The sequence below is a fragment of the Mastigoproctus giganteus genome, chromosome 7, assembly GCF_048544385.1.
Source record: "Mastigoproctus giganteus isolate SK-2022 chromosome 7, ASM4854438v1, whole genome shotgun sequence".
Classification (NCBI taxonomy): Eukaryota; Metazoa; Arthropoda; class Arachnida; order Uropygi; family Thelyphonidae; genus Mastigoproctus; species Mastigoproctus giganteus.
This window is the reverse complement of record NC_143581.1, coordinates 102,971,507-102,989,029: the sequence shown is the minus strand read 5'-3', so window position 1 is coordinate 102,989,029 and position 17,523 is coordinate 102,971,507. Positions and strand designations below refer to the sequence as shown.

General features: G+C 38.2%; 1 protein-coding gene across 7 annotated transcripts in view; it reads left to right on the top strand.

Annotated features, from left to right (window-relative positions):
* Pex23 (tectonin beta-propeller repeat-containing peroxin 23) overlaps positions 1-17,523 on the top strand; it is an 851,062-nt gene that overhangs the window by 649,786 nt on the left and 183,753 nt on the right. For 6 of the 7 annotated variants that reach the window (XM_090377810.1, XM_090377813.1, XM_090377811.1 and 3 more), the window contains one exon: positions 5,132-5,306. In XM_090377810.1, coding sequence (XP_090233936.1) covers positions 5,132-5,306 — 175 coding nt within the window. The remainder of the gene's footprint in view (positions 1-5,131; positions 5,307-17,523) is intronic. The other variant, XM_090377812.1, reaches the window with a different exon arrangement.

Sequence of the window (17,523 nt, the reverse complement as noted above, 5' to 3'; positions counted from 1 at the left end):
AATTATAACACATCAATATATACTTAAAAATATCATTTCGCATTTCTTAATAGCAATAAATAAATATAGAGATAAATTTGGTTTTTTATTAGATAATTTAATCATGTGTTTCTTTATTTATTATCTCCATAAAGTCATAAAAAATCATTTTTTATAAAATTTTCAAAAATATATATTATCTCAATCAGAATGTCAAAATTTTTAATCAAATTTAATTAATCCAAAAACGGAATGTGCATATAATCATATTTTGCCATACTTGACACTTCAACACAGCACTTCAGATGAATCAACACTTAAATTGTAATAGTATATATACAACAATACAAAACACGCTTAAGTAAAAAATCAGATAAATCATCAATTCTGATGAATCATCACTTAGCTTAATAATGGCAATAGTGTAATTACTACAGAATATGGTCAAGTAAAAAACACGTTTCAGTTGTTCCAAAATATTTTTGTTTCTTGTTAATCTTTCGCATACCCCCGGTTGAATAATGCTGGGATAGAGTGCTGAAGTTTGCCTTCAGCCAGTGGTTGATTGCTGGAGCTAACTTCAGTCTGCTGTTGTGGAAGTGGGTGGTTTGAATAAATTAAACAAAGGTATAACACTAATAATATAATACCAATACTTACTAGTAATAAATACTAACACTGAGTTGTAGATAATTCTTATCAACCAGTGCAATACGACCACTTTGCTTATTGGAGAAGGCATGAAGTGGTGAAACTTATTAGCATTAGTAGAGGCATTTGATGCAAGAAAGCAAGTTTATGCAGCAAGCTTATGAAACCCATGTTTAGTCTCTAGAGTAAAGTTTCTGGCTCCCCCCTCCCCCCATTTTCCTTCAACCCATGCTAACACTAGATGGTAGATGACTTTCATTAACCAGTGCAATACCCCCACTTTGCTTATTAAAGGCTTGAAGTGGTGAAACCCCGTGTTTAGTCACCAGAGCAAAGTTTCTGTTTCAGTACCATGCATTCAACTAATGCATGGTACTGAGTATAATAGATTTTGATACCTTTCGTGTTTGGGGGTTTCATAAAAAAACTGATTTCTTGTCTTCATTGTGTTAACTGTAAAGTTCACAAGCCATTTTCAATACCCCCTTTCCTTTTAATCCTTGTTAAAAAAAATTATTTTCATTTATTTTGGTAACAAATGTATATTTGAATAACAATAAAATTTTATTCTCATTTTTATTTATGTTTATGTTTTATACCCTTTGGCTTGTGGTTTACATCAGAAATGAAGACGTGCTGCTAATTTGCTTGCAACCTTGGCCACTAAAACATAATGAGAGTCGGATTTTGTAAATTGTGTTACAAAATCCTTATTTTGTTTCGTTGTTGACATTTATCCCCCTTCAATCACTATCTAGCTCGCTTACTTTTTTTTTCACTTTATATATATATATATATATATGAGGAAAGACTTTGAATATGTAGGTTGCCGAACTGGGAAACTAGGCACCTTAGAGGAGACTTGATTGAAGTGTTTAAGGCTTTGAGCGGTATAAGTAAAATGAATGAGGACAAAATTTTCATAGTTATAAACAATTTTAGAACTAGGGACCATAATTTCAAGTTACGGGGGGGGAGATGTTTAGACTAGATTGCAGGAAGTTTTATTTTACCAGCGAGTTATCAATTACTGGAATAAGTTAACTACATATGCTGATGCTATCGAAGCAGTGTTAGGTGGGTCGGAAAACTGCTAGCTTGGGGGGAGACAAAGACCAATAGATTGACAGTAGCCACTGGCAGAGGTGAAAGAGATTCTTGCACTGCTTCTATTAGAATGAGCAGAAGCCTGAAAAACAAGATGCATGGTATTTCAGAGACTGCTGGGAGCCATTGCGGTACAAGTAAACACATGGGTTGTGTTAGGGTAGCTAAGAATAGAAACAGGTGCAGGTATATTTGCGTGTACACCAATGCTAGGAGTTTAGTAAATAAATTTGATGAATTTGAGGTATTGCTCAAAACATCAAAGGCAGATATTGTTGGGATATCAGAGACGTGGTGTCACACAGATATAAGGGATGCAGAACTGCAATTTGGGGAGTACAACGTCTACAGAAAGGATAGACAGGATAGGAAGGGGGGAGGGATTATGCTATTAGTTAAGAAACACATAAAAACCAAGGAAGTGAAGCCAGTCGACATTGCTGGACAGTGCAGTGTTGAGTCAGTTTGGTGCGACATAAGCAGTGGGAGATCAAAATTGAGAGTAGGAGTGTGCTATAGGCCTAATGACTCTGATGAGTATAATAAGGAACTGTACAGGGAAATAGAGTGGGCCAGTAAATCAGAGAGTCTTATAATGGGAGATTTTAATTTCCCAGATATTGACTGGAATTTGGGGGCTGGTTACTCACACACTAGCAGGGCTTTTGTGGATTTATTGGATGATTGTTTTCTACATCAGCATGTTCGGGAGGCAATAGAGGGAGTAATACTCTTGATTTGATTATCAGCAGTGATTCTTCGTGCATTAAGAATCTGCAGATAAATGAACCACTAGGTGGCAGTGATCACAGTGTGCTGAAGTGGGATTTACTCAAAGAGGTAACTACCATTAGGGGTAAAGGGAAGGGTTATTGCTTCCGTAAAGGCGACTACGATGGACTGAGACAGTATTTAAATTCTATACAGTGGGACCAACTGATGATGTTACCAACAGCAAATTCAAAATGGGAAGCATTCAAAGAACTTATCTTGGAAGCTACTAGGCTTTACATACCAACTAAGAAATATTGTTCAAGGTTTAGGCCAAAATGGATGTCAGATGAACTAATGAGGCATATGGCAGAGAAGAAAAATGCATGGGATACTTACAAATTAACACATGACACAGAAGCCTATGATAGATACAAGTTGATATGCAACCAAGTTACAAAGGAGGTTAGGCAGGCGAAGGCAGATTACGAGAAATCCTTGGCAAGGGATGCAAAGAAAAACAGCAGAGAGTTCTTTACTTATGTAAACTCTAGAAGGAAGGGGATGAATCAGATTGGTCCACTTGATATTGATGGGTCAACTGTTGATGATCCTGCTCAGGTAGCTAACAAACTAAATGAATATTTTGCATCGACATTCACACATGAGGAGTTATTCAGCAAGGGGAATGCCAGAGGTGTATTGAACTCTAGCAGTCAGCTACAGAATCTTGAAATAACTGGGAGTAAAGTGGAGGAGAAACTGTTGAAGATAAACACAAGAAAGGCACCCAGGGTGGATGGGATCTATCCAGTTATATTAAAGGAGGCAGCAAAGGAAGTAAGCAAACCCTTAGCCATAATTATGAGAGCTTCCTTGGAGTCAGGGGAGGTACCCATAGACTGGAAATGTGCAAATGTGACCCCAATTCACAAAGGAGGATCAAAGGCTGACACAAGTAATTATAGACCTGTGAGCTTAACTTCTGTTCCAGGAAAATTAATGGAGGCACTGGTTAAAGAAGCACTGCAGAATCATTTAGACAAGACTTCAGTTATAGCTCAGACACAGCATGGTTTTGTTAAGGGGAAGTCTTGCCTGACCAACTTGATTGGATACTATGATGCAGTCACAAAAGAACTGGATGCAGGGAATAACTTTGATATTATATACTTGGATCTTAGAAAGGCTTTTGATACTGTTGCACATGGAAGACTGCTACACAAATTGGAGCAGTGTGACATTGGAGGCAAATTGCTGCTATGGATAAAGGGGTGGTTGAGGGGGAGAAGACAGAGAGTGGTAATCAATGGACACTGCTCATCGTGGACTAATGTTATTAGTGGAGTCCCTCAGGGCTCAGTGTTGGGTCCATTATTGTTTTCTGTATTTATAAATGATATTGATGATGGTATATCAAGCTTAATGTCCAAGTTTGCAGATGATACAAAGGTTGGCAGGGTTGTCAAGGACACTACTGACACTATGCTGCTGCAACAGGATCTGGAAAGGTTGAGCAGATGGGCTGAGAGGTGGCAAATGAAGTTTAACATTGACAAATGTAAAGTACTACACATGGGAAACAGCAACCCCAGAGCAACATATCAACTCTGTGGTACTACACTGACAGTGGTAGAGAATGAAAGGGACTTGGGGGTGATTGTGCAGGCAGATATGAAGTTCTCTGAGCAGTGCAGACGGGCTGCAAGAGTAGCTCATGGAGTATTGTCAATGATATACAGGAATTTTTCCAACAGGGATAAGGAGGTGATTATTCCATTGTATAAGGCAATGGTCAGGCCACACCTAGAGTACTGTATACAGGTCTGGAGGCCTCATTTCAAGAAGGATGTAGAGCTGCTGGAACGAGTACAGAGAAGGGCAACAAGATTAGTGAATGGAACAAAGGGGTGCTCTTACGAAGAAAGGCTTAAGTTTTGCAAATTACAGTGTCTGGAGACTAGGCACCAGCGAGGTGATCTGATAGAGGTGTATAAAGCCTTGAATGGTTTAAGCATGCTCAATGCTGATGGGATTCTTCCTCTAGCTCAGAAAAATCACCTGAGAGGGCATAAATTCAAATTGAGGAAAGACAGATGTAGGATAGACGTGCGGAAATTTGCCTTTAGCCAGCAGGTGGTTGGTTGGTGGAACAGACTGCCATCCCTTGTGGTGGAGGTTGATAGCCTAAATAAGTTTAAGGCTCAGCTGGACAGGTATTTTGAACGAACAGAGGGGTGAAGTGGGTTTTTTTTTTTTTTTTTTTTGGGCTGATGCTGCATAAGCTTGCTTTCTTGCATCAAATGCCTCTACTAATGCTAATGCTAATGCTAATACATGGGTGGTCAAGGCTGACGATTTGTGGAAATTCAAAGATCAACTGAATAAATACCTACGGGAGGAGGGAAATGCATAGGTTGTCTGTTTACTTTTCTCTTATTAATTTTTTTTTTTTTTTTTTGGCTGGTGAAGCATAAGCCATAGGCTTCCTTGCACCATGTAGCCATTGCTAATCCTAACTATTTTTAGTGGATCAGGGGATAAAAACATCTTGAATTATCCTTGTATATTTATTAAACATGTTTAAGATTTGAACAACTTCTCTTGTAGTTATTGTGAACATGAAATTTATGTTGCACTTATTTTATTAGCTAAATAGTTATATATGTTTATTAACTTAAAGAAAATGTAGATTAGCTACTACTGGGCCATGGCAAGAACTGGGCCAAACACCTTTGCTTGATATATCACTTCAGATGGATAAGGCTACAAAAGATAGCATATCAGTTGCTGCTTGGGCAATCGCTGCTAATGGAGATGTTCTATATCGAAGAGATGTAACTCCTGACCATCCAAAAGTAAGCATTTTTTCCTTTTACCAGGGTTGTGTGTGTGTGTGTGTGTGTGTGTGTGTGTGTGTGTGTGTGTGTGTGTGTGTGTGTGTGTGTGTGTGTGTGTGTGTGTGTGTGTGTGTGTGTGAACGAACAACACACACACACGGTGTATATACAGACTCACAAAACCAATTTTTCCTTCCCATTTATCCCTTATACTTTCTGTTCTCTGAAACACCTATCCTACACATGTATTTCTTGAAATTAATCTATGAAAATTCAGGTCTAACGTTGATAAGTGCCTTCTGTCCTGTCAGCCTTCAAACCCACGTGCAGTAGTAATATGGATTATAATAAGTTTTTTGTTTGGAGGTGTCATAAAAAAAATATATGTACATACAAGTTACATTGAAAAATTATTATTGGGAAATTTTATATTGCCAAAACAAGTAAAAAGATTTATATAAACATGTACTCATATGATTGGGAATAGGTATGCAGCTGTGAGTGTTTAAATTTGAAAAGAAAGGGAATTTTCAATATTGATGAGTAAAAATAAGAAAAATAATAAGAAATCCATAAGAATAAGTAGCCACACATACCAAGTACAAATGTATAAATATATGTATTTATTTAATATTATTCATATAGCGCAAGGCAACTGGAAAATTTTGCTGCGATGGCAAAAAAAAAAGTACATAAGAATATACAAATTATACACATCTCTACTTATGCAGGTGACACTATCACTGTCGGGTTGACCCTTGAATTTGTCAAATTTTCAGCCACAACCTTTTTAGAGGATTCAATGACTAGCTGGCTAAAATAAAACTTCCTACACTCTAGTCTAAACCTCTTCCATTGTAATTTGAATTATGGCTCCTAATTCTGGAATTCTTTAAAACCGTGAAATTTATTCATTTTGCTACCCCCCCCCCCCCCTTAGAGCCTTAATCTCAGTCAGGTCCGCTCCAAGGTGTCTGGTTGCCAAGCTCTGTAGCTCAAAGAATCAAAGTTTTCCATATACAGTCACCATTTTGCCAATCTTAACATGTGAGTTACTCATTGATGGATCCTTTCATGAAGCTCAATACCTTTTTTCAGATGTGGTCCTTAAACACTGCATCCCAAATTCAAAATTGCTTTATACAGTGGGATTGTAACCTACCTATGTCTACAGGATATCGTTCATTAAATCATTGATAGCACACCATGAGCCTACCTGGCTGTCTGTTTACAATAAGTAAAAAACTTCATATTTGCCTGTATTGTGACTCACGGATGCTTTCTTCCTCTACTGTTTTAATTCAGTCCCAATAAGTGTATATGCTATTTTGGAGTTGCTGTTTTCTAAGTGTGGGAACAATTACTCACCACAGGAATTGGACCCCAATAGCAGAGTAGGCTTCATAGGTGCATTAGCATTAGTAGAGGCATATGATGCAAGAAAGCAAGCTTATGCAGCATCAGCCAAAAAAAAAAAAAAAAAACACTCCCATTTCACCCCTCCATTCGTCCCAAATACCTGTCCAGCTCAGCCTTGAATTTATTTAGGATATCAACTTCCACAACAAAGGATGGAAGTCTGTTTCACCAACCAACCACCCATTGACTAAAGACAAACTTCCACACATCTATCCTACAACTGTCTTTCCTCAATTTATTTGAATTTATGCCCTCTCAGGTGATTATTCTGAGCAAGAGGAAGAATCGCATCAGCATTGGGCATGCTCAAACCATTCAAGGCTTTATACACCTCAATCAGATCACCTCGCAGGTGCCTGCTCTCCAGACACTGTAATCTGCAAAACATAAGCCTTTCTTCGTAAGAACAACCCTTTGTTCCATTCACTAATCTTGTTGCCTTTCTCTGAACTTGCTCCATCTACATCCTTCTTAAAATGAGGCCTCCAGACCTGTATACAGTACTCAAGGTGAGGCCTAACCATTGCCTTATACAAGGGGATAATCACCTCCTTAACCCTGCTAGAAAAATTCCTATATATCATTGACAAGACACCATGATCTACTCTTGCAGACTGTCTGCACTACTCAGAAAACTTCATATCTGCCTGCACAATTACCCCCAGGTCCTTTCCATTATCTACCACTGTCAGTGTAGTACCACAGAGTTGATACGTCACTCTGGGGTTACTGCTTCCCATGTGTAGTACTTTTACATTTGTCAATTTTAAACTTCATTTGACACCTCTCAGCCCATCTGCTCAACTTTTCTAGATCCTGTTGCAGCAGGTACTGTCATTAGTGCCCTTAACAACCCTGCCAACCTTCGTATCATCTGCAAACTTGGATATTAAGCTTGATATACCATCATCAGTATCATTTATAAGTACAGAAAACAACAATTGGACCCAACACTGAACCCTGAGGGACTTCACTAATAGCATTAGTCCATGATGAGCAGTGTCCATTGATTACTACTCTCTGTCTTCTCCCACTCAACCATCCCTTTATCCATAGCAGCAATTTGCCTCCAATGCCACACTGCTCCAACTTGTTCAGCAGTCTTCCATGTGCAACAGTATCAAAAGCCTTTCTAAGATCCAAATATATGATATCAAAGTTATTCCCTGCATCCAGTTCCTTTGTGACCACATCGTACTATCCAATGAAATTGGTTAAGCAAGACTTTCCCTAAACAAATGCTGTGTCCAATCTATAACTGAAGTCTTGTCTAGATGATAATGCATGCTTCTTTAGCCAGTGCCTCCATTAATTTTCCTGGAACAGAAGTTAAACTAACAGGTCTATAATTACTTGTATCCCCCTTTGATCCTCCTCCTTTGTGATTTGGGGTCGCATTTGCACATCTCAAGTCCATGGGTACCTCCCCTGAGTCCAAACAAGCTCTCATAATTTGGCTAAGGGTTTGCCTACTTCCTTTGCTGCCTCCTTTAATGTAACTGGATAGATCCCATCCACCCCGGGTGCCTTTTTTATGTTTATCTTCAACAATTTGTCCTCCACTTTCCTCTCAGGTATTACAAAATCAACTAGCTCACTGTCGGAGTTTAATTAAACTCTGACATTCCCTTCCCTGAATAACTCTTCATGTGTGAATGTAGATGTAAAATACTCATTTAGTTTGTTAACTACCTAAGCAGGATCATCAACAGTTGAACCATCAATATCCAGTGGACCAATCTGATTCATCCTTTGCCAAAGATTTCTCATAATCTGCCTTTGCCTGCCTAATCTCCTTTGTGACTTGGTTAAAGACCAGCTTATATCTATCATAGGCTTCCATGTCACCCATTAATTTATATGTATTCCATGCATTTTACTTCTCTGCCATATGTGTCATTAGTTCATCTGACATCCATTTAGGCCTAAACCTTGAACAATATTTCTTAGTTGATATGTAAAGCCTAGTAACCTCCGAGATAAATTCTTTGAATGCCTCCAATTTTGAATTTGCTGTTGGTAACATCATCAGTTGGTCTCACCGTATAGAATTTAAATACCCAGGATTTATGACCAGGCAACGAGGCCTCTTCTTTTGAGATTTATGTTTGCCTAGGCATTCTTTTCCAAAAGAGGCCCGTTTCGATTGTATTAAAGACTTGTTGAAGAAGGTAACCCTCCTTCTCAACGAGCTCTTGAAACTGCACCTTAAAGTTTTCAGCTGATTCCTGATCAGTACTGCAAGCCTCTCCATGCCTTATGACACTTTTAATATCAGACCTTTTTCTGAAACAGTCCGACCAACCTTTGCTGGCTTTAAAGTCCCCATATCGCGTAGTAGTAGTAGTAGTGGCATGTGATGCAAGAAAACAAGTGTATGAGCTTATGCAGCATCAACCAAAAAAAAAAAAATCACACCATTCCCTCCAAATGCCTGTCCAGTTCCTCCTTAAATTTATTTAACCTATCAACTTCCACAACAACAGATGGAAGTTTGTTCCACCAATTAACTACCTGCTGGCTAAAGGCAAATTTCCACACATCTACATCTGTCTTTTCTTAATACCCCTTTAGGTTCGTAATCTGAACAAGTGGAAGGATCCCATCAGAATTCAGCGTGCTCAACCCATTCAAGGCCTTATACACCTCAATCAGATCACCGTGCAAGTGCCTAGTCTCCAGCCACTGCAATTTGCAGAACTTAGGCCTCTCTTGGTAAGAGGATCCCTTCATTCCCCTCACCAGTCTTTGTTGCCCTTCTCGGTACACACTCAAACAAATCTACATCCTTCCTAAAATGTGGCCTCCAGACCTGTATGCAGTAGCCAAGGTGTGGCCTGACCATTGCCTTGTACAGAGGACAATCACCTCCTTTTCCCTGCTAGCAAAATTCCTATATATCATGGACAAAACCCCATGACCTGCCCTGGCAGACTGTCTGCATTGCTCAGAAAACGTCATATCTGACTACACAATTACTCCCAGCTCTTTTTCATTTTCTACCACCTTAAGTGTAGTACCGCACAGTTGGTACATTTCTTTGGGGTTACTTCTACCCATATGCAGTACTTTGCATTTGTCAAGGTTAAACTTCAGTTGCCATTACTGTCATTAACAACCCTGCCAACCTTTATATCATCTGCAAACTTCGACACTAAGCCTGATGTACCTTCATCAATATCATTGATAAATATACAAAACAACAGTGGACCCAACACCGAACCCTGTGGGACTCCACTAATAACATTAATCCACAAAGAGCAGCACCCATTGATTACCACCCTCTGTCTTCTCCCACTTAACCATCCTTTTATCCATTGTAGCAACTTACCCTTAATACCATTCTGCTCCAATTTGTACAATTTCCATGCGCAACAGTGTCAAAAGCTTTCCTGAAATCCAAATATATGATATCAAAATTATTTTTTGCATCCAGTTACTTTGTAACCACATCATAATATCCTATCAAATTTGTCAGACTAGACCTTCCCTTAACAAACCCATGCTGTGTCTGAATTATTGCTGCAGCCTTGTCTAGATGATCATGCAATGCATCTTTGACCAGTGACTCCATTATTTTACCCGGAACAGAAGTTAAACTAACTGGTCTGTAATTACTCCTGACACCCTTCGATTTCCCTTGGGGATACATTTGCACATCTCCAGTCCGTGGGGACCTCCCCTGAGTCCAGGGATGCTCTCATAATTATGGCTAAGGGTTTGCTTAGTTGCTTTGCCACCTCCTTTAATGTAACTGGATAGATCCCATCCACCCCAGGTGCCTTTCTTAAGTTTAACTTCAACAATTTCTTCTCCACTTTGCTCTCAATTATTACAAAATCATTAAGCACTCTGCTACAATTTGATAATCTTCTTCCATTTTCAAATCTTAATAACTCCTCATGTGTGAATCTAGATGCAAAATACTCATTCAGTTTGTTTGCTATCTGAGCAGGATCATGAACAGTCGAACCATCGATATCAAGTTGCCCAATCAGATACAACCCCTTCCTTTTAGAGTTTATATAAGTAAAGAAATCCTTGCTGTTTTTCGTAGTATCCTTTGCCAAAGATTTCTCGTAATCTGCCTTCACCTGCCTAACCTCCTTTATGACCTGATTATAGACTAGCTTATATCTGCCATAGACTTCTGCGTCGCTTGATAATTTATATGCATCCCATGCATTTTTCTTCTCTGTCACGAGTCTCATTTGTTCATTTGATAACCATTTAGGCCTAAACCTTGAACAATATTTCTTAATAGGTATGAAACGTTTAGTAAGTATAGTATCACTAGAAGTTTACAGATGATAGATATGAAACTTTTAGTATCACTAGCTGAAGGTGTTTTAGTCTTTAAGTCCTCAAAAAGGTGTATAAAGCCTTGAATGGTTTGAGCATACTCAGTGCGGATGGAATACTTCCTCTTGCTCAGAATAATCATCTGAGAGGGCATAAATTCAAATTGAGGAAAGACAGATGTAGGATAAATGTGCAGAAATTTGCCTTTAGCCAGCCGGTAGTTGGTTGGTGGAACAGACTTCCATCCCTTGTTGTTCAAGTTGATAGCCTAAATAAATTTAAGGCTCAGCTGGACAGGTATTTCGAATGAACAGAAGGGTGAAATGGGAGTGGTTTTCTTTTTCTTTTTTTGGCTGATGCTGCATAAGCTTGCTTTTTTGCATCATATGCCTCTGCTAATGCTAAAAATCTGCTTTGCACGTTCGCAAATGTGTTGTACAGGAACTCTACCACCCTTCTTTTGTTTTTCTTTTATCCACAGCAACAAAAGCCTTTCCATTTCAGTTCTCTTCCTTTTTTGGATGGTGTTAGATTCATCACTTACTTTAATGTTTTTAAGATTTTCTTTTTGTTTCACTATGGTAGAAATGGTTGACTGTGAAAAACCATTTTGTGCACCAATGAACTAATTTTAGCACCATCATCATGTTTTCTCACTTTTTCTTGTTTAATTTGAATTGAAATTTTCTGTTTCCTACTGCGCTCTTTAGGGGCTATATTACGCAATGTTGTTATGATTAGGAATTCAATACAGTAAATTTATAGAAAGTAAGCACAAAAAAAATCACTTGAACTAAAGGATAAGAATACAAAACATGTGCCCAACAAGTTTACAAATGCTGCTATTGGCTGAGACAAAGGACCACATGGTCTTGTCGGAGACAATTGTAAGCCATTGTAGAGTGAACTAACGCCAGTGATCATTGGTTAGTAGAATCAACCACTCAAATCATTAAAATTCACTACACTTTCACTGTTTATGTTTTGTTTTAAGAATGAATTTTGAACGCATTTGTGATATTTTTCTAAACCACATTTCTGAAGGTCACGACCATAAAAAAAATAAAAGCAATTTACACTTTCTGGTTTATTGGGCTTTTCCATTAGTGCAATCTGTTATAAATGGGTAGTAAACTCTATCTTATTGCACTTGCAATAATACCGATAACTGGAATTCTGTTGGTTTATACATTATTATGGTGAAATGTGTTTTTCCTTCACTGAAATCATATAAAAAACAAAAATAAATTTTCCGAATCTTCTCTTCATTCCTATTTTTTAAGCTTCATTTAATAGAATTAATTCATTAAAAAATAGAATTAAAATTCAATTTTCAAACATGATGACAGTGTCCCGCGCTTACTACATATCATATAGTGAAAAGTTATTATGGAAAAGGAAATTTTATTATGGAGAGTCCATCGTAAAGTCATTTGATTGTATAGTGAACCCATCGTAAAGTGGGGATCTACTGTATTTATTTTATGGTAAACCACACCTTTTTATTTTAAATTAGAACAGACAGAAAAAAACAGTACCTCTTCCCTACTGATGATAATAATGCCCCAAAGTTCTTGTCCTTCCAAATATTTTGTTTCTTCCAATTAATTGTTAGTAACTTCTACTACAGTATTTATTTTTGTCGGCTGCCCCATTTACAAATGCGTAACATTTTCACTGTAAGCAATGCACAGCTAAAGTTCTTACAGGACAGGCAGTGTAGCAGCAGAGCCAATTATTTAGCGAAAACACATACATAAAATTATATTCTATAGTGCTGAGCATTTTTGCTATTATGATTATTCAATTATGAAGTTACTGTAGAGTTAAAATTAAGAGGAAAAGACATGATACAGATACTGGCAAGACTCTTCACAAAATACATTAGGAAATGTGTGAAGCCTAAGAAGTGGAATAATGCAATCATAATTTTGCTCCATTAGAAAGGAGATAAATTGGAAATTATAGACTAATTAGCTTGTTGTCCCACAATTAGTTGTTGTCTACAAGTTGTTCACAAGGGTCATTTCTAACAGATTAGAAAGAATACTTGGTGAGAATCAACCAAAAGAGCAAGCTGGCTTTAGGACATGATTCTCAATTATGGATCACCTTCACATAATATCACAGCTAATGGAGAAAGCAAATGAATATAAAACAGCATTATGCCTAAGCATTTGTGGAAAACAGCATTATGCCTAAGCATTTGAAAAGGCATTTGACTTCATACAGCTTATAGCAATGTTAGGCGTTGACATTCAATACATTACTAAATAAGAGTAGCAAAAATAAGAGTAGGAGTGTGTTATAGGCCTAATGAGTACAATGAACAATTGTACAGAGAAATAGCGTGGGCTAGTAAATCAGAATGTCTTATAATGGGGGATTTTAACTTCCCAGATATTGACTGGAACTTGTGGGTTGGTCACTCACACACTAGTAAGTGTGTAAGTAACTTTTGTGGATTTATTGGATGATTGTTTTCTGCAGTAACATGTTCGAGAGGCAACCAGAGAGGGTAATACTCTTGATCTGGTTATCAGCAGTGATCATTCGTGTATTATTCGTGTATCTTGGAAGCTACTAGGCTTTACATACCAAGTAAGAAATATTGTTCAAGGTTTAGGCCAAAATGGATGTCAGATGAACTAATGAGGCATATGGCAGAGAAGAAAAATGCATGGGATACTTACAAATTAACACATGACACAGAAGCCTATGATAGATACAAGTTGATATGCAACCAAGTTACAAAGGAGGTTAGGCAGGCAAAGGCAGATTACGAGAAATCCTTGGCAAGGGATGCAAAGAAAAACAGCAAAGAGTTCTTTACTTATGTTAACTCTAGAAGGAAGGGGATGAATCAGATTGGTCCACTTGATATTGATGGGTCAACTGTTGATGATCCTGCTCAGGTAGCTAACAAACTAAATGAATATTTTGCATCGACATTCACACATGAGGAGCTATTCAGCAAGGGGAATGCCAGAGGTGTATTCAACTCTAGCAGTAAGCTACAGAATCTTGAAATAACTGGGAGTAAAGTGGAGGAGAAACTGTTGAAGATAAACACAAGAAAGGCACCCGGGGTGGATGGGATCTATCCAGTTATATTAAAGGAGGCAGCAAAGGAAGTAAGCAAACCCTTAGCCATAATTATGAGAGCTTCCTTGGACTCAGGGGAGGTACCCATAGACTGGAAATGTGCAAATTTGACCCCAATATACAAAGGAGGATCAAAGGCTGACACAAGTAATTATAGACATGTGAGCTTAACTTCTGTTCCAGGAAAATTAATGGAGGCACTGGTTAAAGAAGCACTGCAGGATCATTTAGACAAGACTTCAGTTATAGCTCAGACACAGCATGGTTTTGTTAAGGGGAAGTCTTGCCTGACCAACTTGATTGGATATTATGATGCAGTCACAAAAGAACTGGATGCAGGGAATAACTTTGATATTATATACTTGGATCTTAGAAAGGCTTTTGATACTGTTGCACATGGAAGACTGCTACACAAATTGGAGCAGTGTGACATTGGAGGCAAATTGCTGCTATGGATAAAGGGGTGGTTGAGGGGGAGAAGACAGAGAGTGGTAATCAATGGACACTGCTCATCATGGACTAATGTTATTAGTGGAGTCCCTCAGGGCTCAGTGTTGGGTCCATTATTGTTTTCTGTATTTATAAATGATATTGATGATGGTATATCAAGCTTAATGTCCAAGTTTGCAGATGATACAAAGGTTGGCAGGGTTGTCAAGGATACTACTGACACTATGCTGCTGCAACAGGATCTGGAAAGGTTGAGCAGATGGGCTGAGAGGTGGCAAATGAAGTTTAACATTGACAAATGTAAAGTACTACACATGGGAAACAGCAACCCCAGAGCAACGTATCAACTCTGTGGTACTACACTGACAGTGGTAGAGAATGAAAGGGACTTGGGGGTGGTTGTGCAGGCAGATATGAAGTTCTCTGAGCAGTACAGACGGGCTGCAAGAGTAGCTCATGGAGTATTGTCAATGATATACAGGAATTTTTCCAGCAGGGATAAGGAGGTGATTATTCCATTGTATAAGGCAATGGTCAGGCCACACCTAGAGTACTGTATACAGGTCTGGAGGCCTCATTTCAAGAAGGATGTAGAGCTGCTGGAACGAGTACAGAGAAGGGCAACAAGATTAGTGAATGAAACAAAGGGGTGCTCTTACAAAGAAAGGCTTAAGTTTTGCAAATTACAGTGTCTGGAGACTAGGCACCAGCGAGGTGATCTGATAGAGGTGTATAAAGCCTTGAATGGTTTAAGCATGCTCAATGCTGATGGGATTCTTCCTCTAGCTCAGAAAAATCACCTGAGAGGGCATAAATTCAAATTGAGGAAAGACAGATGTAGGATAGACGTGAGGAAATTTGCCTTTAGCCAGCGGGTGGTTGGTTGGTGGAACAGACTTCCATCCCTTGTGGTGGAGGTTGATAGCCTAAATAAGTTTAAGGCTCAGCTGGACAGGTATTTGGAACGAACAAAGGGGTGAAGTGGAAGTGGGTTTTTTTTTTTTTTTTGGCTGATGCTGCATAAGCTTGCTTTCTTGCATCAAATGCCTCTACTAATGCTAAAATGCTAATGTATTAAGAATTTGCAGATAAAGGAACCACTAGGTGGCACTGATCACAGTGTACTGATGAGGGATTTACTTAAAGATATAATTACCATCAGGGGTAAAGGAAAGGGTTTTTGCTTCCGTAAAGGTGAGTACAGTGGGATCAACTGACGATGTTACCAACAGTAAATTCTAAGTGGGAAGCATTCAAGGAATTAAACTTGGATGCTACTAAAAGTTTCATACCTATTAAGAAATATTGTTCAAGGTTTAGGCCTAAATGGTTATCAAATGAACTAATGACACTCATGACAGAGAAGAAAAATGCATGGGATGCATGTAAATTATCAAGCGACTCAGAAGCCTATGGCAGATATAAGCTATTCTGTAATCAGGTCACAAAGGAGGTTAGGCGGGCAAAGGCAGATTACAGGAAATCTTTGGCAAAAGATGCTAAGAAAAACAGCAAGGATTTCTTTACTTATATAAACTCTAAAAGGAAGGGGATGAATCTGATTGGTCCACTTGATATCGATGGTTCCACTGTTGATGATCCTGCTCAGATAGCAAAAAAACTGAATGAGTATTTTGCATCTACATTCACACATGAGGAGTTATTAAGGTTTGAAAATGGCAGAAGGTTACCAAATTGTAGCAGGGTGCTTAATGATTTTGTAATAACTGAGAGCAAAGTGGAGGAGAAATTGTTGAAGTTAAACATAAGAAAGGCACCTGTTGTGGATATCATATATTTGGATTTCAGGAAAGCTTTTGACACTGTTGCGCATGGAAGAGTATTGTACAAATTGGAGCAGAATGGTATTAAGGGTAAGTTGCTACAATGGATAAAAGGATGGTTGAGTGGGAGAAGACAGAGGGTGGTAATTAATGGGTGCTGCTCTTCGTGGTGATCTGATTGAGGTGTATAAGGCCTCGAATGGGTTGAGCACGCTGAATTTTGATGGGATCCTTCCAGTTTTTCAGATTACGAACCTAAGGGGGCATAAATTCAAATTAAGAAAAGACAGATGAAGAATAGATGTGCAGAAATTTGCCTTTAGCCAGCGGGTGGTTAATTGGTGGAACAAACTTCCATCTGTCGTTGTGGAAGTTGATAGCTTAAATAAATTTGAAGAACTGGACAGGCATTTGGAGGGAATGGTGCGATTTTTTTTTTTTTTTTTGGCTGATGCTGCATAAGCTCACACTTGCTTTCTTACATCACATACCACTACTTCTACTACTACTACTACATTATGATTTTGAAAAAAAATATATGAGAAAACACTACCTCCTTTATACTTTAGACTACACAAAGACAGTAGCAAATTTAAAATTGAGAAAGGAGTTTGACAAGGAGACACAATATCTTCAAAGTTGTTTACTGCTGCCCTTGAAGAAGTTTTCAAAAGATTGGACGGTCACGGAAAGGAGTCAATGTGAATGGAGAGTACCTAAACCCATTTACGTATTTGCAGATGACATCATGATCGTAAGCCATGATCCCAAAAAATTAGAGGAAAATCTTAATAAGTTATGCTGAGTTAGTAAAGCTTTTGGACTAAAGATGAGTATGGTTAAAACAAAAATAATTATGAAAAAGTATGCCACAGGCAGGGATATAATTATTGAAGGAGCAGAAATTGAAAAGATGGATTCATATACTTATCTTGGACAAGTCATTAGCTGCAATAATGATAAATGGCTGGAAGCCAAGATTAGAATAAATTTCAGATGGATAGTATTCAGGAAATATAGTCACATTGTGAGGAGTAATATCCCAATTTGTCTGCAACTTAAAATAATGAACCAATGTATACTCCCCGCCGTGACTTATGGAAGTGAAACTTGGACACTCACTAAAAGAATGGAAGAGAAGCTGAAAACTACACAGCAGAGAATGGAATGATATT